At 39.4% G+C, this 27,963-nt stretch overlaps 1 protein-coding gene across 3 annotated transcripts; it reads right to left on the minus strand.

Annotated features, from left to right (window-relative positions):
- Positions 1–1,442: 1,442 nt before the first annotated feature.
- Positions 1,443–26,900, minus strand: LOC133410319 (radixin-like). Of its 3 annotated transcripts, none has more exons than XM_061691323.1 (14): positions 26,617–26,900; positions 20,299–20,374; positions 13,062–13,145; positions 10,419–10,514; positions 10,207–10,329; positions 8,607–8,758; positions 8,433–8,516; positions 6,999–7,145; positions 5,504–5,600; positions 4,957–5,120; positions 3,351–3,642; positions 2,381–2,473; positions 2,093–2,308; positions 1,444–1,902 (listed from the first exon to the last, which is right to left on the minus strand). In XM_061691323.1, the coding sequence occupies exons 2-14, from the start codon at positions 20,314–20,316 to the stop codon at positions 1,738–1,740; spliced, it is 1,731 nt and encodes a 576-aa protein (XP_061547307.1). In that variant the 5' UTR covers positions 20,317–20,374; positions 26,617–26,900; the 3' UTR covers positions 1,444–1,737. The 3 variants fall into 3 exon arrangements, with proteins under 3 accessions (XP_061547308.1, XP_061547307.1, XP_061547306.1); XM_061691322.1 differs by having other exon boundaries at positions 20,299–20,377; XM_061691324.1 differs by lacking the exons at positions 8,607–8,758; positions 10,207–10,329; positions 10,419–10,514; positions 20,299–20,374; positions 26,617–26,900 and having other exon boundaries at positions 1,443–1,902; positions 13,062–13,120.
- Positions 26,901–27,963: the final 1,063 nt, after the last annotated feature.

The following is a 27,963-nucleotide window of genomic DNA, read 5'->3' on the forward strand; positions in this document are numbered from 1 at the left end:
TCCCGAGCGCATCTCTGGAGCTCAGCCACAATGCTCTTTGGGCTCTTCTTTACCTCTCTCACCAAGGCTCTTCTCCCCCGATTGCTCAGTTTGGCCGGATGGACAGCTCTAGGAAGGGTTGTGGTCGTCCCAAATGTCTCAAATATAAATTAAATGAGTGTCACAGCAAACGGTCTGAATACTTATGGCGGTGTGATATTTCAGTTTTTCTTTTTTAATAAATCAGCAAACATTTTAACAATTCCGTTTTTTTTCTGTCAATATGGGGTGCTGTGTGCACATTAATGAGAAAAAAATATGAACTTAAAGGATTTTAGCAAATGGCTGCAATATAACAAAGAGTGAAACATTTAAGGGGGTCTGAATACCATACCCACTGTACATTCATACTAGTTTGTCCCCCCAAAAATAACTACATTCTTGTAGTGATCCTGATAAAGTGGCTCAACTTCTCCCACTCCTTCCTCCCCCTCAAAACAAATCAAGATGGAAGTTAACATATCAATTTGTTTTTAACAGTGGCAGGCGGGGACTTTGGGAGCTGGGCCTTCAGTGGCGTAATCCACCTCTTATTAACACCATCACGCTGCAAAAACAAAAATGTACAAAAGCACTACACATGTATAACTATGTGTGGCATAAGAGAAGAGGCAGAAGAGACAGAGGCATTCCCCATACTGTATTTGTGGATGAAGCTATTAATATTTGATCCAATAGGAGAATAAGGACCGCAAGGAAAACGAGAGCATCACAAACATGGGTGCGATTGGTTTGCGTGTTATTAGTCACCTGAAGAGCCACATGAATGTTTGTTCTTATCCAATAAGAGACTAAGGGCCGGCAGGGAAATCGGGAGCGCTGCAGCCAAGTGGAGACGGTGACGCAAAAAATGGGACGAAAAAAGAGCTAGAGGACTGTCTTCACTTTGCTTGGCTATCCTGGTCAGCTGATGAGCCACAGAAACGTCACATTTTATCCAAACGGAGACTAAGGGCAGCAAGGAAAACGGGAGCAAAAGAAACAGAGTGAGGACAAATGCGTTTCTTTCGCGTGGTTGCTGGCTAGGGACAGCTGATGAGGCACATGAGTGACATTTGATCCAAGAGACTAAAGACCTCAAGGAAGCCGGAACACTGCAACAAAGTGGAGACTGTGGAGTAGAAAAGGGGCACAAAAGGCGCAAGGCGTTGGGTTTGCGTGTGTTTACTGGTCAGCATATGAGCAAGAGGAACGTCACATTTGATCCAATAGCAGACTAAGGGCTGCAAGGAAAACGAGAGCGTAATAAACGGGTAGGACTTGTGCAATTTTTTTTTGTGAGTTTACTGGTCAGCTGATGAACCGCATGATTGTCAGATTTGATCAAATAGGAGCCTGAAGATTGCATACAAGAAAATGGAAACGCAGCAGCCCAATAGACACTGCGGAGTAGAAAAGGTTCACAAAAGGGCGCAAGACGGGTGAATTTTGTTTGCATTTGTTTACTGGTCAGCTGATGCACCACATGAGCAGGAAAATAAAAAGAGAATCCTACGCAGGAAACAAAAAAAAATGCTCAATATAATGTTAGCCAAAATAAAATGTTGGAAATAAAAGTGAGCGACATTAAAGCGTTTGAGTCATTCTTAAGAGTTGGCCATTTTGTCGGCAAGTAAAAAGACGCTTTTTGGGAGCTTGGCGGATCTTTGGCGATGCGCAGGCGAGAGTCTCCGCTTCCACTTTTCTTGTTCGCGGCCCTCACATGGACTCAAACTCGTCGACGCGCTGCTTGGTGTTGCCCTGGCGGATCTGCCGCAGGGTCTTGTATTTGTCGCGGCCCACTCGCACGTTCTCGGCATGGAGGACGTCGTTGGCCGTCGTCTTGGTGTCGTCGCGAGCCTCCGCCAGCTCCGAGCTCAGAGCCTGCCAAGGAGTTCAGAACAGTCAGATATTCTCCGTTCCCATTGAAAATATTTTAAAAATTGTGGGAAATTTACTCATTATACCAAGCAGAAAATACACTTTTGCTATGGCCTTTTAATAAATGACTCTTTTAAAAACTTTTTTTTTTTTTTTTTTAAATATGCAACTTTTTTCCAAAAATATGACTTACCTGCAGCTGCTTCTTGACTCGCTGGTTCTTGTGCGCCTCAGTGACTCTGTCCTCTTCGCTGCGCTGGCTGCTGACGCCGTCGCTGAACAGCTCGGCGCTGGCCTCTCCGTCGCTCTCGTCGTGCTCGTCGTGCTCGTGCGGCGCCGTGTTGGGTGAGGTCACGGCCGCCCGCAGCTCCTCCCGCGTCCGCTCCAGGTCTTCCTGTGCCGCCATGGCCTGAGCGAGAAGGTGTCGTCAGGGGACATTTTCCAAACGCTAAAATGATGAAGCGAGTGTTTTCGAGTTTACTTTGTGCTGCCATTCGTTGGCGTCGTCCTCTTTTTTCCTCTTGGCTTCTTCCAGCAGAGAGATTTTGGCGGTGAACTCGGCTAATTCAGCAGCCTGTCAATCACAACACATCATCACTACACAGACTACTATCCGTATCACATCTGCATAGTATTCATTAAGTAAATAAGTAATTTACTGTTATCCCTAATGGTACAGTATCAATTTTGGGACGTGACAATATAATGATACATTACGATATATCTCGCATAGTACAGTATCAACAGCAAAAATGTCACTATAGCAATATACCGTACAGAGTAGACACTGGTACAGTATCAATTAGGGGTGGGACAAATTATATAGATAACATAATATTATCTCTCATGGTACTATATCACGGCGGCACGGTGGACGACTGGTTAGAGCGTCAGCCTCACAGTTCTGAGGCCCCGCCTGTGTGGAGTTTGCATGTTCTCCCCGTGCCTGCGTGGGTTTTCTCCGGGCACTCCGGTTTCCTCCCACATCCCAAAAACATGCATTAATTGGAGACTCTAAATTGCCCGTAGGTGTGACCGTGAGTGCGAATGGTTGTCTGTTTGTATGTGCCCTGCGATTGGCTGGCAACCAGTTCAGGGTGTACCCCGCCTCCTGCCCGATGACAGCTGGGATAGGCTCCAGCACGCCCGCGACCCGAGTGAGGAGAAGCGGCTCAGAAAATGGATGGATGGTACTATATCAATTAAGGGTGGAGCAAAATATCAATATGTATCATACCAGTTACACAGGGAGGGAGGTGATAAATTGAAAATGTGATCATTGCATTACTGATCGATTACAGTTGGGCCAACATATTGATTCTGTATTATACCATACCGTATCATTATGTCTCACAGTACAGTGTTCATGATGGGGAGGTGACAACAATGTATATTGCAATTTCCAATAATGGGTGGGCAAAATATTGTAGCGGTGTATAAAACGCGTGTACCAGTTGTTCCTGGGTCTTCATCTGGTCGGCGGCCTGCTGCGCGAGCGCAGCTTTGGCCTCCTCGGCGGCTCTGCGTTCCTTGTCCAGACGCTGAGCCTCCTCCTTGGCCCGCTTGCGCTCCTGTTCCAGCTCCAGGGCCTTGCGGGTCTGCTCCTCCAGTTCTTTCTGCGCCCGCTGCGTCTGCTCCTCGATGTTGCGCAGGCGCTCCATCAGCTCGTCTTTCTCGCGCTCCATGCGCTGCTTCTCTTTCTCGGCATGCTCGCGCTTCTTCTTCTCGTTCTCCAGCTGCGCTCTGAACCGGGGCCATCAAGAACGTGACATCAAGAACAGACCACAGACAGGAAGGCTGGCACAACACTGGCCCTTATTGCTCACACAGCCTCACTGACACATCATGACCGAGGCCATGGTTGTTTGTGCCAATTTTCAATAAATATAAAAGCAATTCAATATTTATTTTTCATCATCATCATCATCATCATGAAAATTTTAATTAATTGATTATTTTGCCCATAATACTATTTAAAAATCTATTACTTACATTTTTTTTCAATAAATTATATTTGACCTATTTAAGTCTTATTTTCACGCCAATTTCTATATGGAGTTTTTCATTACCTTTTTAGATACTGAATGGATAGATTTTTTTACATTTGAATTATTGATTTAAAATAATTTTATAATTGGGTACTATTTAACTGACTTTTTAAATGTATGGCATTTTAATGCAGTTAAGGCCTTTTTATTTTATTAAGTTTTAATTCTTTAACAGAGTTTTTAATGAGCATTGTATTTATTGCATGAATGGAATTTCTAATTAGGCAATTATCCATTCATTTAAGTAATTATTTTTATTAGAATATATATTTAAGAGCAATGCCATTAACTAAAAAGGTCAATGAAGTTGATAAATAAAAAATAACAAATAACTGATAAATAATTAAAAATGACATAAAAGTAAATGAAAATGTCATTAAACATTCATTCATTATTTTTTTTGTCATTAAACAAATAAAAATGTCATTCATTCAATTTAAAAAGACCTGTTAAATACGTTTACATATATATATGAATTAAGTAAAAAGACAATTAAAAAATCTGTTAAATAATTAGAAATGGCAGGAAATAAATAAAAATGACATTGAATAAATAATGATGCCATTGATTTAATAATATAAATCTGTTAAATAATAAAAAATTGAAGGGAAATAAAAAGGCCATTAATTCAATAAAAGCAGCAAAATAATAAAACATATCAAGCAAAAAGCCATTAAATAAAAATAATCAAAAATTAATTAAATGAAAATTAACGAATAATTATAAATGAAATACAACTGCCAATCAATAATAAAGAGGTAATGAAATATATAAAGCAGTCCTGACAAATTATTAATATATATGGTCAGATATAATTATTAAATACCGTCTTTCACAAGTTCATTATATTAATGGACAGTTTAATTCTTATTATTTAAAAATACCCTGTGCTTATTAAAGCAGACTTTTTCGTCATTTGTACACTGCCTGGGACGGAACAAAAAGTTTTTTTTAAATAGCGTTTTTGTTGAAATAGTGGCCCCTGCTCTAATAATCATTTAATAGACACCTCTCCATCTGCTTGTGATGTTTTTCCTCCCGGGCCTGAGCTTTCATCTGCTGCACCTCGATGGTGTCGGGCTTTCTGCGCCGCATGTACAGCTCGTGGTTGCCCATACACAGCGCCAGGATGCGCTTGTTGATGCGCAGGCGCGGCGCGTAGAAGACAAAGTCCTGCAGCACACACAGTTACGTTTCCATAAAAAAATAATAACCATAACTTTTCATGTGCGGAGCGGTGGACAACTGGTTAATACGTCCGCCTCACAGTTCTGAGGACCCGGGTTCAAATCCGACCTCGCCTGTGTGGAGTTTGCACGTTCTCCCCGTACTTGGGTGGGTTTTCTCCCGGCACTCCGGTTTCCTCCCACATCCCAAAAATATGCATGGTAGGTTAATTGAAGACTCTAAATTGCCCGTATGTTTGAATGTCTTTGTTTCTATGTGCCCTGCGATTGGCTGGCGACCAGTTCAGAGTGTACCCCGCCTCTAGTGAGGATAAGCAGCGTAGAAAATGGATGGATGGATAACTTTTAATAAAAAGACACAGGACTTACCGGCGCTTTCTTGTCGATGGGCTTGATGACAAACTTCTTGTCGTTGAAGGAGATGTTGCGGATCTCGCTCCATGGGAAGCCTATCTTGGGCGACAACCTGAGGAAGATAGAAGCATTATTAATACCATAAAAAACAGAAATCAAAATAAAATAAAACATCTAATTATATCAAAATAAATCATTAAAAATTACTTGTTGAACCAAGCATCTCACTCCATAGACCACAACAATAAAAGACACAATTTGCTCACAAATCTGATAATTTTCCAAGATTTTTCTTTAGGCCTCTTTGATAAAAATATTTTTTTCATGTGCTCCATTTTAACAGTATTATAAGTATAGTACTGTATCAGTCATTCTCAAAATTCTAAAATAAAAATGAACCCAGGCCAACACAATTACTAAGTAGTCAATCAATATTTAGTTCTGACTACTTTTTTCCCCGTAAAATTGTAAAACAATGACCATAAAAAGTGTATAACCTTGAGTGTTTTTCTTTGTCACTGCCGTCAATATATTTATACCATATACAAAAAATACATATGTCATATATCTATGTAACTAAAATATTTTTAAAAGTACTATATAGAGAAGGGGAGAAAAATATCTGCATAGGAATATACATCCATTTTTTTGCCCAAATTCTAAAATGTTTTTTCTTACGTTTAAAACTACAGAGGGTTCAATTTGCCCCTCACCTGAACAACAACATCCGGGTCATGAGCTTCGGGCTGACACTCTGGCTCACCAAAGGAGGGCAACGTAGCCACATAAATGCCATCCTTGTGAGGCAGCGTTAAAAACAGCCGATGTAAACATCAACCCTCAGACTTGCCCTCTAAATCCCCATTCGCTACTCGGGTTGACAGTAACATATGACTTCCAAGTTAGAATCGAATCATTACTCCTTGCGGTATTACAAAACAAACAAATGAAAAATCCAATTTGATGATAAACCATCTACTGAACCGGAAAGAGTACGCGACTGCATTTTGGCTGCCTCTGGAAAAATAAAAACATATTTTTAGTTTAAAATGGCTTGCTTACTTACTTAATGCAGCCGTGAGCCATGATCAGTTGCAGAACTACAGTAGCCTACTATACAACCGCACATATACGCATGCACAGTCAATCAAAATGATGTCGGCCATAAACGTAGGCTAGTAAATGCGGCGTGGCAGCAGTTGCAGCCTTTGTCAAAATAAATATTAAGTCGTATGATATTCTAAGATTTGTTGTGATTCGAGTCCAAAAATTCTCATTCGATGATGCCTTTTCCACGCTCATTTGAATCCCGTTGGAGTCACCACCCGTTCGTCAATAGCCCTTAACCCTGTTGTTATGTTGTGGATCAAATTGACCAATAACCTGCATTTAAAAAAAAAAAAAAAAACATTGCGTACCTTATCCTACTTCAAGCATGATCTGCAGCAGTCAATGCACTAATAATCACTGATTCTCAAAGTATTAATATTTAGTAATCTATTGCGCTTACTTGTCTTCGTGCTCATAGATGTTGAGTCCGAGGGCGTCGACGCCCAGCCACAGCTCGGTGCCCTTCTTGTTCTTGATCTCAAAGTAGTTGACGCCGTACATCTCCAGATCCTGGGCGATCTTCAGGTACTCCATCATGGCGTCCTCCCTACAAATATACACAAGCCATTTTTCTCATGCAAAATGAGTCATCGAAACAACAGGAGGGATTTATTATTGCCCCTGAACAACAACATCCAGTCGTGAGCTTCCGCCTAACACGTTGGTTCACCAAATGCATTTTGCATTTTCATTGTCACATCTACATCATATTTCTCCCATTTATTTTCTACACTACATACTGTATTTCAAGTGTACCGCATTGACATCATATTTAATAAACTGTACGCACCCTCTAGTATACACTACCATATGCACATCATATTCAATGTCTATACGCCTCTGGCTTGAATTTACCACATTTAAATTGTATGTAATATACAGTATAATTTGTACCTCTAATGTACCACATACACAGCTTGAATGTACTACCTACTACGTACCATTTTTACATTATATTGTTTATGCACTTCTAACGTACCATATTTGCATATTTAATGGGCCCACACCTCTAAGGCCCACCGTACACTGCGCAATGCGCTCAAATCTGATTGGACTGAATCATCGCCAAAACAAACAAAACAAAACAAAACAAAAAAGACAGCTGCCAACTCACCCCCACACATTGAGTGAACGTATATATGGATACCCTGAACCACCAACCTGTATAAGCGTTTGATGCTGCACATACAGTGTATTGTACTTTATCATATTTATTCAACCATAAAAAGATCGATTAATAGTTAAGAAATCAGCAAGTTGCTACGAGACATGGGCAAGAATAAAAGTGAGGGTAGATATTTTACAAGTGGCTCGCTCGCTCCCATTCACTTGAATGTACCCAGAGCGGTACGTACTGCGCGCATATTTCATCCACAGGCACATTATAAATATAGTTAATTAATGTTGTAAAACACAATATTATATACTGTAAAATGATTTCTGTTTTTCTGAGTAGCCTCTGTAATGTCTTCATTTGAAATGTGGACATTTCATTTGAAGAGAGTTTGGAGGAGGGATATGTTGTAATGGGAGTCGGATTCGTCATTCCCTCGCCGTGTGATGTTCTTTCACCCGCGACTTTCGACTTGAGATAAACACTCACTAGAACGCCACTACAGAGTGATACTGTTACAATATGCTGAAGTAATTTGGCGGAACCTCTCTTCGAGGAGGGGGAGGCAGCGGCGGCACGCGTCTGTCGACCGACGGGGCTTCCCGGTCATAATACTTCGTGTCGATACACCTCTAGTGTTCGATATTTACATTATATTTAATGCTTGTTCAACGACTGTATCATATTGACATCATATTTAATGCTTCACGTAGCACCCACCTGAGCATGCTCGTGTGTTCCTCGTGCCAGGTCTGTATCCTATCCTCCCACTGCTCCTTTGTCAGCTTGTGTTGCTCCAGAACTCTGCCGCCACCCAGATGAAGACGATAAGATGTCGCCGTGACAACAAAATGGCGCCATCATCATCTGACAACGTGAATTGCACATTTGTACCTTTGTGGCAGCAGGCGATCTGCGGCCAGGTAGCCGGACTTGTGCATGTCCTTGTTGTGGTCGCCAAACTTGGCCTGGACGGCGTAGGAGGCCAAGAGCACAGCGGTCTCGGGGGGGCAGTAGTTCTCGTCATTCAAGATGGCTTCCTTTACCTGCACGGATATAAATAACATTAGGGAGTGTGTTGTCCAGTGTCTACGGTCCAGTGTTTTCCTGCATACAAAATTTGGAGGCAGCCATCTCCACCTATTTGGTTTCTTGAAGGTGTATTTTCGTATAATACAGTGGTACCTTGACTTACAGGTTTAATTCATTCTGTGACCATGCTCCTAACTCAAATCACTTCTATCTCAAAGTTTTCCCCAATGAAATGTAAGGAAATGCTATCAATCCGTTCCAGATGCCCAAAAAACACCAACAAATTGTTTTAATGTGTTCTTAATAAGTAAGACACTACAGCATTTCATGGTATAAATACCTACAATAATAACATTATTAACTAGAATGTAAAGAATCGAACTGCTTTAGCAATATGCTTTGATTCAATGGGCGTTGTGCTGCTCCTTCTGATGTGTGCGCTTTGGCCATCAGGGGAAAGTATAATACATATACTGCAAATGCATGCAGATTTGATGATGAAACACAAAGACGGTCACAACTAAGCTGTAGTATGTTTGTCAATTTTCACAGCAATAGAAGAATATAAGCCTATGAGTATTATTATATGCACTGTCTGTATGTGTTGCCGCACCATTAGCATTCAAATATAGGTTAAAATAGGTTTAAAGGTTTCTCGCGCCTGTAATAGCGATGCTAATTTAGTTAGCCCGTCAACGGCGTTTTCCATTATGAGCTACCATCAAGCTAGTGGACTTTCGTAAGACAAAGTTACGTGGTTTAGTTACAGTACAGTAAATACATGTGCTATTCTCTTTTTATGTTTATTTTGACAGTAAACTTCAAATGGAAGAGGCACTAAACAACTTTATGCAAGCACGAAACACACAGGGACGGTGGAACTGACATTAGCGTTTTAGGCTCCATTGTATGTTGCTCTCAACACAAAGTGAAAGAAATTGACTCAGTGACAGCTTGTAAAAAAGACTAACTAGTTGGGGCACTCGTAAATAAAGGCACTGCTGCATATGATTTAAGAAAAAGAAAACATTTAAAAAAAAAACAATAAAATGCATGGAAGCGCTTGACAGAAAAAGGCTGCCAATGATCAGAATCAGAATCAGAATCAGAATCATCTTTATTTGCCAAGTATGTCCAAAACACACAAGGAATTTGTCTCCGGTAGTTGGAGCCGCTCTAGTACAACAAACAGTCAATTTACAGAACACTTTGGGGACATAAAGACATTGACAAAAAACAATTGTGCAAAAAGATTCAGAGTCCTCTAGCACTTAGAGCAGTTCGAACGACTAATATTGCAATAGTCCGGTGCAATGACCATTGTGCAAAGGGCGCTGAGACTTCAAGGAGTGTATGCGGTTTAAAGTGACGAGTAGTGCGATCATCTGGGACAATGTCGGTTGTGCAAAATCAGAATGATACCAGCTCTAGCTCAGTCTGAGCCAGGAAAAATCCTATGTACCTGAAGGAAAAAGAGCCTCTGTGTGATCTCCTGGATGAGCTCCTCCGAGACGTCCTCTGGAAAAAACTTGGCCCTGAACTTGAACTGCAGAGGGTTCTCCTTCTTCACATCCTGCTGTGTCACCTGGACAAAAAAACCAAAACAAAAAAAAAACACCGTACCCTCTTTAGGAAAGGGCCGTGTTGCGTTCAGTGGGCTTCAGTCTCACACACCTTCTTGTTGAGCTTCAGCCACGTGACGTATCCTTTGCTGTCGGTGTACTGCAGGCCAAAGAACCACACCTCCCTCAGGCCCACCGTCTTTACCACCTGGAGAAGAATTGGGTGTTTTCTTAATTTGTAAAGTGAATGGACTGAGGTTCCCCCAATCTTACGTTTGGCTTGGAAGTACAGAATTTGCTGCCTTGATTGTGGAGGAAACTACAGTACCCAGATAGATAATCCATTATGGGTCATGAATTTCCCAAATCATCAGTCAGTCAAGGACATTTCTAAAGTGAATGGAGTGAGGTACCCACTTTGGCGAAGTTAGCATGTCAACAAGTTGAACTGGCTCATTTGTCTCGAAAACAAATCCTTTTGTTAATTGTGCATTTGAATGTGAAGAAATTTAGCTCAGAACATCAGAATCTGCTGGCTTGATTGCATGGGGAACCAGAGTACCTGCATAGATGATCAATTATGGGTCAATCATTTTCTGAATCATTAGTCACCAACATTTCTAAACTGTATGGAGTGATATTCCCAAGATGGTGAAATTAGTGCTTCAATAACTTGGACTGATTTCACATATTGACATGTTCATATGTCTTTACGACTAACATAATTGTGTTAAATGTGCATTTGAATATGAAGGTGTTTGGCTCAGAACTTCAAAATCTGCTGCCTTGATGTTGAGAGGAAGCAGAGTTCTGTCCCCCAATAGATTATCAATTAGGGGTCGTGAATTTTCAAAATTGTTATTCAAGGACATTTCTCTGACAACACATAAATGTAAATGTAACATGAATTGAGTAAGGTTCCCCAAGCACGAGTTCTACGCGACTGCATTCACATAGTGGCGTGTTCCTACTCCTAGGTATGACTTGATTTTGTTAACTTTACTTGCACATTTGAATAGGAAGACATTTAGCTCAGAACCTCAGAATCAGCTCTCATTACATGGCACCTATATACTTTTGTTTGGCATAACACAAATAGATTATAGAAATTTACACCGCCCCAATCGTTGATAAAGGCAATTTCTTTAACACAGGCTGGTACAAAGTGAATGGAGTGAGGTTCCTCAGGCTGGTGAAGTTAGCACAACTTTCACTTGCTTGCTTCGCCATATTGATGTTGATATCGGTCTTTACCTTTTTGTTACACTTGACCAGTGGATAAGACGATTAGCTCGGATCCTCTGAAGAAGAAGCTTATTTTAAAAGGTAGCATTAAATGACAAGTAAAAAGCAGACATTATGACGTCTGGATATGTCAGAGCTCTTACAAGGAATAGGGCTGATTTAAGATGACATGTATTGTTACAGACACTTGTGCCAAACGGGTGTGTGACCTCCTTCTGAAAAGCAGAACACATAAAAGAACCAAAAGCCCCTTTTCCCTTTCATTTGTTTTCCTTCCTCTTCATCACTGAAGCCTTTCAGGCAACAATACTGAAAGCTGCCCTTTGACACGCACACACACACACACGCATACACACATATATATAGGCACAAAGAGATCTTTGTCAGTCTCGTATTAGATGGAACCAGAAGCCACCCAAGCACCTACTGGCACACATTTGCAGTGCCGCCTTTGCTTTGATGGAACAACAAAAGATGACTCAGACGAATTGTGTGGAAAAAGCCCCCCTGATTTTGCGTTGTCTATGTAGTATTACCAGAAAAAAGGTTCTAATTTTACATTTAAAAAAATACAAAAACAACAGGAGAAAAGATTGTATGTGGGGGAAAAAAAAGAATTAGGCTCCAGTACACCAATGACTCGCCTGTGGCTAAGCGCTATAGAACATGGAAGCATGGTTAACGGGAGGAAAAAAAAAAGATCCAAGAGAAAATATTATAATTTTACCTTAAAAAAGATGTTTTAAATATTACAAAACAGGTTATACAACCATCAAAATAAGAGAAGGTTGCACTATCATGTGGGGGAAAAAACAAATCAAAATACAGTATTAGATGTATGTAAAAATGCAATTTTTTTTAAATATCGTGAAAAAAAAGCTTATAAACATAGATAAAATTAAAATGTTATGAGAAAAAGTCACTTATACGGAGAAAATACACATTTTATGAGGGGAAAAACATCTAAACTGTGAGAAAAAGTTTTAAACAAAAAGTTTAGTTTCTCAATATGGGGAATTTTTTTATGTGCTATGTGCTACAATCATCAAAATAATACATATTTTAAATATGAAATACTTCACTCTGAGTCTCTGCAGTGTGCAGTTCATCTCTATAATTTCACGTTTTGAATTGAACTACCTAATAAAAGATTTACACTATTCACGTGTGAGTGCCAGTGATGTGTGCGAGAATGTGATTGACGTGCTCACGTGAAAGCATTTGAGTAGCGTTGATGAGAGCAAGACGCATGCGTGTGAGAGCATTTGACTAGTGTCAATGAGAGCATTTGAGTCGTGTCAATGAGAGCATTTGAGTAGTGTTAATGAGAGCAAGACTCATGCATATGAGAGCATTTGAGTATTGTTAATGAAAGCAAGACTCGTGCCTATGAGAGTGTAGTCCTTATGAAAGCCTTTCAGAAGTTTGTGTGTGTGTGTGAAAGCATTTGAATAGTATGTGTGAGAGCTAATCCTGAATAATGTCACTAACGGCCCCTCATACATCTCACCTGATCAAAGAGCTGCTTGCCGGTGGTGTTGGGCTGGATGGCAAACTCCAGCTCAGCATCCATGGTGGTAACACGGACGTTTGTCTACAGGACACAGATGACCAAATAAAAATGAAAAATAATAATACACAAACAGGTTTGGCATGTATACACACACACACACACACACGCACACACGTACTTGTGTGTGCATTTGTATGTGTGTGAGACGGAGAGAGAGAGCGGGGCCATATGTTGCCTTCGAGGTCACTCTGTGTGCATGCACGGCTGCAGCTTGTTGATAAGGTTTCCACGTTATGCAAACAAAGCGTACATGAAGCAATTGGTGGCTTCATGGATGTCGCTACTCGGCAGCCGCCACCAAAGGGAGTACCGTAATTCATTCAGGCCCGACTAGTATGTTGCCGACAAAAATAAATGACTATTGACAATATAACAATTTTATTCTGGTAAACAATAAAACTTCTCTCTTGTGCCATTACAACTTATTGCTTTTAAAATTGACTTATTGCTTGTAAAATAAAGACTATTCTTGTAATGTTAAGACTTTATTTTTTGTAACATTACGATACATTTTTTCTTGTAAAATTACAACTTTATTCTCGTAACAATAAAACTTTGGCAACATGAAAACTTATTTCTTATTTCTAAGATTGTAAACACAATTATGACTATTCTTATACCATTACGACTTTTGTCCCATAACGTAAGTACTTTTTTTTCCTCAAAGCTTTATTCGGGTAACATTGCTGTGTAAAATTACAACTTTTTTCATAATATTACAACAACTTTTTTTCTCGTTATATCACGACTTTATCCTCTTAAGACAATGACTTTATTCTTGTACCATTACGATTTTTCCCTCATCAGTTTGATTTTTTTCCCTCATAACAATACAACAGTTTTGAAATAAAATAAAATAAAATAAATTTTCTCCCATTCCAGCTTGATTCTTCATAACGTGGATTTTTGTTCTATTAACTTTACGACTTTATTCAGTAACATTCTGACTGTATTCATGTGCCATTACGCCTTCTTTTAAAATTATTACATAATTCTTATAAGTCAGTCACCAGAGGGTGGAATTAGTGTAGGCCCGACACTAGTTTGTTGCTTAAACAGGTGGCAATCGAACAGGAAGTGAGCTAAATTTGAAACCGTTTCGAGTAAGAGTACATTAGGGTGGGAACAATTAATCAATAAAAATAGCTAATTCAAAGTGTTGGCAACAAATTACATTATCGATTTGTTGTGTCGCACGATTATTACATCAGTCACCCATTAGTTGCGGCCCTAGAGTACATCATTTCTTCGAAAGCCCCATCTTTGTTAATCAGGATCACATGAGTACAAGACGCCACCGGACAGACGCTGCCAAGCGGTCAGGGCGGATTATCCAGATTGTTTTATGGGATTGCCCAGTTCCAGATTATAAGAAGCACAATAAAGTCAGTAGCTGGGCTTCTGAAGAATAATGAAGTGAAGAAACAAGACAAGTCTCCATTTTGTGTTAGCAGCCTCCTCTAGAGCCTTCCATCCTGCCTCATAACAATCTAGGTCAACACGTACGTAGGCCTGCGTGTGTTTTGTGCTTTGTGTTTGTGTGCAGCAGGACCACCTGGTGACACTGTTTGTGTATGTCCGTGTCCAGACTCAGACAGCCATAATTCAAAGCTCTTCGCTGCTAAGCTGGTTAGCAGGCTTAGGGGTCAGCGGCGGCAAACTTCTTCAACTCTTCCTCACCATTGCAAATGTAATGCCGCTGCTAAAGAACAGTAGGCAGACATTTGCTGGGCCGAACGGCAGGCCTGTGAGCATTCTACCAGTATTAAGCAAATTGATGGAAAAGATTATGAGTATGCAGATTCAATGTTATTTTTGATGGAAATTATATTTACAGTGTCTTCATGTATATAGGGCTGGCTATTCCACGAGCACAGCACCAACATCTGTGACTGACAACTGGTTTGAAGACAGGTCTGAGCCGCTTCTCCTCACAAGGGTCGCGGGCACGCCGGAGCCTATCCCAGCTGTCATCGGGCAGGAGGCGGGGTACACCCTGAACTGGTTTGCCAGCCAATCGCAGGGCACATACAAACAAACAACCATTCGCACTCACAGTCACACCTACGGGCAATTTAGAGTCTCCAATTAATGCATGTTTTTGGGATGTGGGCGGAAACCGGAGTGCCCGGAGAAAACCCACACAGGCACGGGGAGAACATGCAAACTCCACACGGGCGGGGCTGGGGATTGAACCCGGGTCCTCTGAACTGTGAGGCTGACGCTCTAACCAGTCGTCCACCGTGCCGCCTGAAGAAGCTATTAAATTAATCAATTAAGTTATTTGTTCAAAAGGCTACAATGTGTGATGTTTAATGGTGCGTTTTCACATACGGTGACAGTACAATCCGGTGTTCCACAGGGGAGTTGCTTGGGTCCATTATTATATTCAGTTTATGTTAATGATTTACCAAATGCAATGAGAAGCCAGCGTCAGGCAGGGTCGTAGCAGCGGGGGAGGGAGTGAACTAAGTAATTCGTTCAGTGAACTGGTGTACTGAGGAACTGAAGAACCGAAGAGTGATTTCTTCAGGGGAGGGACTTAAGTGAACTGGGTGATTCGTTCAGTGAACTGGTGTACTGAGGAACTGAAGAACTGAAGAGTGATTCGTTCGTTGACTTATCGTTCACGATCCGTTAGACACGAGTGAGTCATTCGTTGAACTTCTTCGTTTGTGATCCGCTAAGGAGCGATGTACTACTACGATGAGTGATTCGTTTGCGCAAGGAAAGCGTACTACGCCGTGAACGTACTCATGAGTGATTTTAACCGCAAGTCCCGACGTCCTCGTGGAGATAGTTTTCACTAGCAGCCGTTTCTGCAAGCTAACGGCTAATGTTGAGTCAGTCAAGCACATGCAAACAAGTACACTTATTTAAAATGCATGTAAATTAATAATAAATACATACACATCATTCCCTCTGTCTCTAATGCAATTATTAAAGCTTTTTATTTAATAATAATAAAAATACATTCAACTTATATAGCAAGACATTCAGACACTTTCCACTATTCAGATGACAATAACAGTAAGGTGGGTGAGCAGCTGTGGTGGCGGGTCTTCAATTAACCTACAGTGCATGTTTTTGGGATGTGGGAGGAAACCGCAGTACCCCAATTATGAACTTTTTTAAAATAATATTTAAAAAGTGTGTAAACTTACAACTTTCTTCTTCCTCTAATATTTTGATTTATTTCACATAGAATTACAACTGTTTTCCCCCACAATATTGTGGTGGTTTATTTAATGAAAAATTAAAACCTTTTTGCTTGTAATACTACAAAAATTGCGCAAAATAAAAAATGTTTTCATTTTTATTTTGAATATTTTCAAGTAAAATTACAGCTTTTTTCTCATAACAGTTCACCTTTTTTTCTTAATTTTATGGTTATTCTCACTCGCGCACACACACGCATGCAGACACACGCAAACACACACGTTCATACGTGTTACACCTACAGCATGTGATAAATGAATAATGTACGACATCATGGCGTGGATTAACAAGGCTTCATTGCGCATTGCTTGGGGCTGATTTAAGCGTATAAAGAATCCATGTCTTTGAACAGATGTGACCAGGGTGATGCTGATTCTCCTTTGTTGGTGTTGAACACATTTTGTTTTCCTTGGGAAGAAATATGGCTTCCCTTCCCAAGACAAAATAGGGCTCGTAGAATTGAGTTTACATCAGACAATGCCTCTCATAAGATGACAATTTTTTTTCTAGTGACATTATGCTTTTTTCTTGTAATATTAAGAGACTTTACAACATTTTTTTTAAGAGACATTACAACATTTTCTCCTTATTATACAAACCTTTTACCCTAAATATGACTATTACCATCACACCAATTTGTTTTCTCTGACTATTACTTATTTTTCTTGTAACATTTTTTTTCTGTAAATGTACAACTTTATTATTGTACCATTACGACTTTGTTCTCCAAACATGACCTTTTTTCTCTCAATGCTATGACTTCATTAAGAGAGCTACAGAACAACCATTTGGAAAATCATCGTCTTTCAACAGATTGTCCTGCACCATTCGACCTCCTTTAGGGTTCCGTTTATTTGATCTTTTGGGGGTTGTATTGTTGCCACGTGTGTGTTCTCCTTTGGTTTCTTACACGCATTTAAATAAAACAGAAAATAGCTTTTTATGGGATGTGGCAATGCACCTTGCAACTGAATGCCTCTGCAGTTACATCAGCTCTATTTGTAGGCTGTGTCATATAAGCAAAAGGAAGCGATCAAGTTGCTCTTGTGTGTGAAGCGTTGCATTGTGGGACGCTTGCAGGCTTTATAATAAATGAAACATGAGATTAAGATAAGGGGGGACGATTAGATTCAGGTATGTAAGCGCACACACTAGGGCTACACTGTAAAAACTTGGTTTGGCAAATTTTCCTGTTCTATTGGCAAGTTTGCTCAAGTAATGATGACAACCACCACTTCATTACCTTGTTTTTCATATATTTAAGACCAGTTTTTGCAGTGGAATACAATGAGACTTTTTCGTTAAAAAAATGCTTGAAGCAAGTAAAATGCTCTGCCTGGTAAGAAAAAATATCTTGGCAGACAAAGAACAAGAATATTTCGCCTTGATTCGAGATATTTCGTCTTTGTTAAATACATTTTTTTGCTGGCGACTGGGGGCCTTTGAGGATACACACACACAAATGGCATTAAAAGACAACCTGAGGAGGCCCCGCAGTGCATCGGCGCCGTTTTAACGGCCTGATACGCAGCTAACGAAGCTAAGCTAGGCGACGCGTTTTTTTAACAAGCATGGCTGCAGGGTGCCACAATGCACAGAGCAGGCAGTGAAAGGGTCCTGTGTGTTTGTGTAGGGGACACGGGGGATAAGGTAACCAGACGGGGAGTTTCCCCTCAAGGTGGCATTGGATAGCTGAGGTGGACTCCAACAAAGTGCCTCTCTCTCTCTCTCTCTCTCTCTCTCTCTCTCTCTCGCTCTCTCTCTCTCTCTTTCTCACTCGCTGCCCGAAAACATATGGCCACTTTCTGACCATTTTGGCTTTCTAACACACTGAAAAAAAAAAAAAACCCATTTTGTTTATATTTGTTAGCTAAAGAAAACTTTCACATTTTTGTAATTCGATGAATACCCATTTTGACTTTTTAGAAAAGGTTGATATACGCATTGTCGCTATTTGATGAAAATCTTGTGTGTCCACTTTATGACAATTTTCATCAACTTCCACACTTAGCACCACAGCACTAGCCGTTGTGTACTCTGCAGCAGAATATTATGCCCGTCCTTACACACCAAATGGACACCCAGCTCAACACAACCATGTGAATCATAACTGGGACAATTCGCTCAACACCACTCCCCTGGCTCCCTATCTTATCAAACATTGCTCCCCCACACATCTGGTGAACAGCATCTACTCAAAGGATGTTCCAAAAGATTGAAGGCTACCCCCATCTACCGATCCATCAAGATATCCTCAACCCACCCACTGCTTGACTCCCATCAAGACGCCTCATCTGGAAGAACTTCCCACCAGCTGACTTTACCATCCAAGCAGCTTGGAAGAAGGAATGGGCATTCGAGGAGGTCCCCAATAAACATCTGGTGTTAGACCCTACTCAACAAGTCCCTGGCACAGAGCTTTCAAGGAGCTAGTGTTCAACCATTAATAGATATAGGACTGGTCATGGTCCGTACTTGGCCAACCTTCACAGATGGGCAGTACCCAGTCCACCGTGTGCTTGTGGAGAGGAGCAGACAATCGAACACCTCATTGAAGCGTGCCTTCTCCAAAGACTGAGAGGACGATTAGCCACCCTCCACTCAACAAACCAGGAGGCAACTGATTAGCTGAAGGACTTTGCATTCACTGAATAAATACACTTTTACATTTGCACCCACATTGTAACTGTTCGATGAAAAGTTTGAAAATCCACTTCACGGCAATTTGGACTTTGTACGTCCATATTGCCGCTACTGTGTATGTCCACTTTCTGACAATTGTTCTTATGTCCATAAGGTCAAAATTCAACAAAAAAAATGTAAGTCCACGAAGTAAACTTTTCCATCCACATCCATTTGATGAAAACCTTGTATATTAACTTCTGGACGATTTAGAATTTTCACTTTTTCTTTTCTTTCTTTCTTTCTCTTTTTTGTCGCCTGTTCGTCTGTTAGGTCAAGCAGAATGGAAACTCTGTATCCCTTTTATTCCAGAACAGTTTTACTGTGTCACAGTGTAGTTTTTAAGCTTCCGCTGTGGTTCCTTAGTATTACAATTCAGGTTTATTGAGAATCAGACTTGATCACTCGAACAGAACAAAGTTTCTAAACGGGAGAGAGAAACAAGGACAAAAGACAAAGCACTAATTGTAAACAGGATGAGCACATTTCACCGCTTTTAAGATCACTGCATTGGCTCACCAAGTGTTTCAGGATCGTGTTTCATACACGCCTTGAAGTCTCAGCGCCCTTTGCACAATGGTCGTTGCACCGGACTATTGCAATATTAGTCATTCGAACTGCTCTAAGTGCATCTTTTTGCACAATTGTTTTTTGTCAATGTCTTTATGTCTCCAAAGTGTTCTGTAAATTGACTGTCTGTTGTACTAGAGCGGCTCCAACTACCGGAGACAAATTCCTTGTGTGTTTTGGACATACTTGGCAAATAAAGATGATTCTGATTCTGATTTTAAGTTTATTTTACTAGTTTCCAAATGTCTTACCGACCATGGCCATCATATCTACAGTATCTGATATACTTGTGTCATTTTAAACCTTGCAAGTCTTAAGGTCGTCCGGCACCGACCTTTTAACTATTCCAAAAACTAGGGGAAAAAAAACACAGAGAGGCTGCATTCAGCCATAATGCTTTCAAAAGGAGACTCAAGACTCACGTGTTTGCTTTAGCTTTTTCTTCTTTTCTTTTTTATTTATATAGACTTTAACTGATTTCTTTATTCTTTATTTAGACATTTAGCGACTCATTTGCTTATTAATTTAAATGTTAAATGTCACAATTTGATGAAAACCCTGTATGTCCACTTTACAGCGAATTTTGAGTTTTTACCTAATGTGACCGCCGTTGTCCACCGTTGTCGCTATTCAATATAAATCTTGTATGTCCACCTTGTGGCTATTTTGACTTTCTAATGGTAAAATAAAGGGAAAGACTCACCGGCTTGGGCATCTTCATCCTCTCTCTGCCCGTCCTCTGTTGATGAGAAAAGAGAAAGAAGTCGTCCTCTGTCTTCCTGCTAACAACACAACAACAGACAATGGCGTTAATAATGAAATAAAAAGTGTTAAGTTTGGAACTTTACCAAAAGACTTGTACAGTTCATGTAGGTCACACTGTCTTCTTTATCTTTCCAACATTTTCACTGCAAGAGGATTTACATATTAAAATGGATCTTGTCATTTCTATAATCCCATCCAGGCTTCCGGAATTAAGGACGCTGACTTAAATGTGACACCTTCCAATCATTACGTCTCTTTTAGGACAAGTCCTGAAGGTAAACGTGGCCTAGAATAGGAGACCATGCAGCCTTCACTCTATGCTTCTGCTGAGATTGGTACTTTTGTTGTTGGTTTTTTTTTTTAGCTAAAATGTTAGCGAGTTTAGCGTCTTCTTGTACACTGATTGAGAAGGTATAAGAATTTTTCTTTTCACACTAAGCATTTTTTGACTCGCAAGTTTTTTTCTTGAAACATTACAATTTTATTCTTGTAATGTGACAACGTCTCACAGAAATATGATTTTCTCAAAACATTACAGCTGTTTTCGATAAGACTTTTGTTCTCAGAACTTTTTAATCGTACCATCATGACTTCTTTTTAGTACGGTTTCTGTTTCTACTACCGACCTTTTTCTCGGACAGCTACACATTTTTACTCCTACCATTAAGCATAATGTGTACATTTAAAAAAAATCATGGTTTCTTCTTGTATTAAAGACTTTTTCTCAAAACATTACAATTTTACATTGTACATTTTCTTCTATCTTCTTCCACACAACACTGCGTCTTTGTTTCTTGTAACATTACGACTTTATCATACAATCATGACTTATAACGCGCAACATTAGACTTATCTTGTAGCATTACAACTTTATTCTCATACCAATACCTACCACCTTTTTACTCATACCATTAAACAGAACTCTTACATTTGACAAATTCCACTATTACAAATTCTTCTTGTAAAAATAAGACTTGGTCTTGTACTATTAAAAAAAAATTTCTAATTATTACAAGTCACACTATTATGAATTTGTCACGTAACCTTAGGACTTTATCTTGTACCATTACACCTTCTTTTTTTTAGTATCATTACGACTATTTTCTTGTAGAATTACACTTTTTTCCTTGTACATTTAGAAACAATTCATACCCTTATGAATTTTGCTCGTACCATGATGAATTTTTTCTCATACCATTATTACTTTTTTCTCATAACTAAGATTTTCTTCTCAATTAAGAATTTTTTCTTGTAACATTACAACCTTTTAGCCGTCTATCATTCATAACTTTTCCCCCTAACATTGCATCTTTACGACTTTATCGTACCATCATGACATTTAACGCGTACCATTAGGACTTCTTATTGTATCACTAGGGCTTCATCTTTTAACATTGACTTCATTCTCATCTCATGACAAATTTTTCCATTTAAAAAAAAATCTCGTACTATTAATTGTACACGTACTACGTGTTTTATTACAGCTTTCTACCTGTATCATTACGACTTTACTCCAGCTACAATTTATCCATACCACCTTTTTCTAGTACCATTCTGACTTTTTACTCATACTATGACAACTTTTTGCTCAGACGACTACAGTTTTCTTGTGCCAACTTTCTCATACCACTTTCTGTCTCCTAATATTACAACTTTATTCTCAACTATATTAAAATGTTCTCATAAAATTACAGTCTCAAAATGACATCTTTTTTAGCAATATTTTGAAAAATACATGTAACATTCTGGCGGCACGGTGGACGACTGGTTAGAGCGTCAGCCTCACAGTTCTGAGGAGCGGGGTTCAATCCCCGGTCCCGCCTGTGTGGAGTTTGCATGTTCTCCCCGTGCCTGCGTGGGTTTTCTCCGGGCACTCCGGTTTCCTCCCACATCCCAGAAACATGCGTGGTAGGTTGATTGAACACTTGAAATTGCCCGTAGGTGTGAATGTGTGCGCGAATGTTGTTTGTTTGTATGTGCCCTGCGATTGGCTGGCACCCAGTTGAGGGTGTACCCCGCCTCCTGCCCGATGATAGCTGGGATAGGCTCCAGCAAGCCCGCGACCCTAGTGAGGAGAAGTGGCTCAGAAAATGGATGGATGGATGGATGGATGTAAAATTCTGACTCCCTCCCGTAATGTTTCAACTCATTTCTCTTCATTGCCCTACTTTATTCTCATTATAGAATTAAACTCATTAACGCTGTCGTGGCGTTGCACTATTTCCCCTTAAATTTTTTCACTTAAAAACTAGCTTTGTGTCAGTCACCACAAAATGTCTGCTACCCATCAAGTCCTTTCATCCAGTGATTTCTTTTAGTGAGAAGATGAACATGCACATTTTTAATACTTTGGATTAATTCCTGACATGGACTTTATCAGCAAAAAAAAATAATAATAATAATAATGCAGGTCCACTTGAGAGATCCTCCTGGTGACCTGCATTATTATTATTAATAAGACCTGATGTATAATTTTATAGCTCCACTCTAATCGCTTTGTTATGAGTTTTGGCTAGACTTCGTCAATCAGCTTTGTTCCTCGTCCAACACAGTGAATATGATTGCACACGGTAAAACTTAATCATTTTAATGGTCCAGGTTTTATGGCAACGCACACCGAAAGTGACCTGCTGTGTGCGTGCGTGCAAGTGTGCATGCGCGCAACGTGTGCTGAAACACAGATCAGCTCTGTTCAGAAGTTTGCTGTTTTGTAAATGGGATGACCTGCAGTAATAATAATGCTACAGGGAGAATTGTGTCGAAAAATTGAAAGAAATTAACAACAGGGAAAAAGTGCAAATATGAGGGGGAAAAAAAGTCACTTTTACATGGAACAGAAGTTTTTACAAAAAGTACTCTCTCTATGTGTGTGTGTGTGTGTGTGTGTAAAAAAAGTTTTCCATGCTAATTTTCTAAATGAGAAGTCATATTTTTTTAAAGAATAAAGTTGTACTTTTATTTTTTTAAAAGTGGCATTTTTACATGAAATATTCAGATATTAAGAGCAAATTTGTAAAATGTTACAAGTAAAAAGTCAAAATAATACGAGATTAAAGAATAACTTTACAAGAAATAGGTTGGACTATTTCAGAATACAGTCAGAGTATTACAAAAGATTTTAAAAAGGAACGAAGACTATATATTACAAGTAAAGAAGTCATCATTTTGTAACAATATTTTCCAATAAGAAGGTTGTAATATTATGAGAATAATTTAAAACAAATTACAGGAAATTCTAAATACATTTTTATGGAATACAAAAAGTCAAATTGTACGGAATAGTTTAACTTTAAGTTCACAAAAAAATACCATCAAAATGTAGTAACATTAGGAGGGGGAAAAAAAATTAAAAAAATAAAAAAATATATATTTCGACAACACAGTCCGATTTTTTACAGGATTTTAAATGAACACACTTTTTAAAGAAAATTACAATATTTAATTCTAAAATAGAATAAAATACAATAGAATATAATAAAAATGTAACACCATATCATGTTTTTTTTTTAACAGGAAAAATGTTGCAATAGTTAATAGAATAATCAAAATGTTGAAAGTTTCTTTGAGAATTAAAGTTGTTAATTCATGGCAAAATCTGAATATTTAAGTATGAGAAAAATGTGTAATATTCTCAGCATTCGTTCTATGATAATCTGCATACATTTGGTATATAAGATCTTGTGTAAAGACAACAATGTACGAAGGACCTCGCGGTTAAGATAAGTCCTCACACTAAGCATTTTTATTTCCGTTGACACTTCCTGATTCAACTTTGTCATACTACTCTAGTGCTTTTTGGTAATATACATATACATCAACAAATGTACAAAATACAGCCTGACAGTGGCAACTCGTGTGAGAATTGACTGAATTATGAATACATTTCTGTACAAACCACATTTTACAGTAGTAATAATAAGAATTTATACATTGATTTGGGAGGTGTCACTATTTTCTAACAGCGGTAACAAGGAACAGATGCTATCTTGTTTCTTGTTAGCATTTGACTTCGAATAACTTTAAAAAAAACAACTTGACCATAGGATTTATGTAGCAATACAGAAATGCAGCTGAAAGGGGGGAAATAAGTGGACAGCTTGACGAAATCAGCAATGTTAAGAGTGACATACGGTGCACAAGAACAGACAAAAATAGGTCATTAGAAGAAGAATCACCTTTATTGTCACGAACATGCATGTATGTACACGAAATTTGTTCTCTGCATTTTACCCATCACAGTTGCTCAAGGACACAAGTTAGATAGTGGTTTCTTGGCACTTTTTTCTTGCAATATTACAACTTTATGTTTTACTTTTTTAAATTAAACTTTTACTCTTAAAAAAAAGTAAAACAATGTTTTACAATGTGTGACTTTTTCTCATGCTATTTTGATTTTGTTCTTGAAATTTAGACTTTTTTTAAAGTGTAATATTTTGACTTTATTCTTTCAAATTTCCATTGTGTACTCATAAAAATTATTTCCCCCCCCCTCAAAATATGATAACTATTGAACAAAAATTGTTACTTGTACTATTATGCCTTACTTCTTGAAAACGTGACTTTTTCATGTAATATTTCAATTTTATTCTCAAGATTCTCTGACTTTGTCGCTGAAATTTTGTGAAGTCGATCACAGAAATTCCAACCTTGTATGCGTGTTAAAATTACGTGTTTTTTCTTTGTTAGATTTTGACTTCATTCCATAAAGATTTTTTCTTGCATTTTTTAAAATGTAAGACTTTTCCATGTTCCCAAAAAATTTGCAACGTTCTTTCTCGAAAATTCACCGCTTTTTTCCTAGTAACATTTTGACTTTATTCTCTGAAATTACACATTTGTACTCATAAAATTACATTTATTTCCAGAATGTTATGACATTCTCCAAACTTTGCAACTTTTTTCTTGTAATATGACTTTATTCTCAAATATTTGACTTGTTTTCCCGAGTACCATGGCAAATTAATTTTCTTAAACATTGTGATTGTAAAAATTTGTGATTGAGAAAAAAAGATGTAATGTTAAAATAAAAGTTGCAATTTCCACACTAACTACCCTGACGTGCCAAGGAACTGTCGAAAAGGCGTGAGCAACAAAGGATGCCGCCAATTAAAACACTCCTCCACTCCCTGTTGCCCAATCAGCGGGGCTATAAGGAGGACCTTGTGGCAGTGGGTCTGAGCGACAAGCAAGGCAGCCAATCACGATGCTCCTACGCTGCTGCTTCGCCAATCAGCGGACTTTAAAACTCACCGCTTCGGTTTGAGCTAGGAGTGTCCCCTGGCTAACGGCGGTTCAGACGCCTTATTTAACTGGCGTTTAAAATGACATGGTGACGTGCGAAACGGGCTAAAATAGCGGATGATGGGGGAGTGATTCAGAGCGGCTTTATAAAAAGGAAGTGGAGATGACTCACTGGAACAAACGTATTCGGACTAACTTAATGTGCCTCAACGTGTCAAAGCCATTCGTGTTAACGTCAGTCGATGTAGCCACGGGCTAAGATTAACCAATAACTAGTGGGCAGCCAGGTATACGTCTCCAGACCAAAAAAAACACGCTTGTAATCTTCACAAATTTCGTCAATGTAACGTCTCAACAAGACAAGAGCCACCTCATGAATTCGGCTAAGTCATTAAACGTGCCCCGGAGGTGCCCCCGGTAACTCATTAGCCTGGCCGTTAATGACGCACCTCATCCTCGGAGAACATCGTGACATCTCGCCACTCTCCGTTCACCTCCAAAATGCCCGCCGAGTCGGCGCCGGAAAACGCCGAAGAAGCGACAGATATCCGAACTTTTCAAAAGGCATCACCCCTGGTTCGAACTCACCTGTACGACCGCGCTGTGTCGAGGTAAAGGGTGCCTGCGGTGGAGTGTTGTTCCCGCGCCAGTACCGGTCGAGCACTCTGGCTGTCAGTGGGCACTGCAGCCAGGTAGATATCGAGACCCAAAAAAAGTTGCTATAAACATCACTAATATTCATTCAACGAAGCACACGTTACAATGGTATATCAACAATGCACGAGGCAGCGTAAAAAAAATGTGGCTACAAGTCATTCCGGAGATGCCCCCTGTATACTGGGGGTAAAACTAATTAGCCTGGCCGCCAATGACGCACCTCACCTCGCCGACAAAAGTGATACCTCACCGCTCTCCGCGCAGCTTCAAAATGTCCGCGAATTCTGTGCCGGAAAGCGCCGAAGAAGCGACAAATATCCAGACTTGACAAAGAGAATCACCTCCGGTTCCAACTCACCAGCACGGCCGCGCTGCGTCAAAGTAAAGGATGCCTGCGATGGAGTGTTGTCACCCCGCCGCCACCGGTCCAAACTCTGCACCTCCTCCTCCTGACCCGGGCGCTGCCGCTTTATATATATCCACGCTGCGGGTAAAAATAGCCCGCTGCTTCGGAAACGGAGCTCACTGATACGGGTAAGCGTCGTCACACACTCACGCGTACTGTCAATATGGCTGAGCAAGTTGCTATAGTGAGGCGTGGTAGTGGTGAGCGGCTCGCCTCAGTCTTGCTCGCCTCACACGCTCTCTCACCAGTCAGGCAGTCACCACTTACTCACTCGCCCCTCCCTTTTCCAACAAGCTCCAGATTTTATTTATTATTATTATTATTTTTTTCTCCTTTGAGGTTTTTTTTCCTCCTTACTCCTACAAAAAAAAAAGTAAAACCATGAGCAGGAAAAGGTCGTCATTTTTGGGTGAATATATTTGTATATTACAGGAAACGTACAGTCACAATGGTGCCTTGAGATACGAGTTTAAATTTCCGTGATCACACTCTCATGGCAATGGAAAAAAATAACTATGCTATTGTATGTTATAACAGCAAACTGACATGATTCAATAGAATGTTAAGATTAACAAGATTAAGAATGTTAACGGTCTTTGCCACATTTTTGCTTCAATTCAATGGACATTGGGCTGCTCCTCCGAGTGTGTGTGTTGGTCACCTGGGGGCAGTGAAATAGAGAGAAACTTTAAGTTTCACAACTGACTCAGTAAGCTGCAGAAATATTAGTCATGTGTCCACAAAGGGTAAAAATTAGATTTGTTTAATCAGAATCATCTTTATTTGCCAAGTATGTCCAAAACACACACAAGGAATTTACTTCCAGGACATGGAGGACAAATAATAGTACTTATTTGTTCTACTTTCTATTTTGTTCTACTTTCTTTATACTTTTGTTGTTCCCAACATCTGGTGAAATTTTCAGGTCAATAGCACCTTTGGAAGTATATTTAGTGAGAAAAACGGTGACGTGTTAAATACTTATTTTTGCCGCTGTATATGATGATAAAGCAATGATTTTACTTATGGGGAAAATTTGGATTTTATAAATACAAGCATGACGTTGAAATATTGAAGGGGGAAAGTATTCATTTTACAAGAAAAAATGCCATAATTTTATGAGGGAAAATATGGAATACTAAAAAAGTAGAATATTTTTTCAAGACTAAATATTCATTTTTCAAAGAAAAAAAAAACTACAAAAAGGGTTACAAAAAAGTAGAAATATTGCCATAGTAAAGTTGAACTATGAAGTGAAAAAAAATCTAAATATTTTTAATAACAATTAGTTTTATGAGA

This window comes from Phycodurus eques, chromosome 12 (assembly GCF_024500275.1).
Source record: "Phycodurus eques isolate BA_2022a chromosome 12, UOR_Pequ_1.1, whole genome shotgun sequence".
NCBI lineage: Eukaryota > Metazoa > Chordata > Actinopteri > Syngnathiformes > Syngnathidae > Phycodurus > Phycodurus eques.

Bases quoted from the DNA above. Each gene is read 5' to 3' on its own strand.
- LOC133410319 (XM_061691323.1), bottom strand. The intron at 8,517-8,606 runs GTACAAATGTGC...GGGTGGCGGCAG, and splicing joins GATCGCCTGCTGCCACAAAG to AGTTCTGGAGCAACACAAGC. The intron at 5,121-5,503 runs GTAAGTCCTGTG...TGTGTGCTGCAG, and splicing joins CCATCGACAAGAAAGCGCCG to GACTTTGTCTTCTACGCGCC.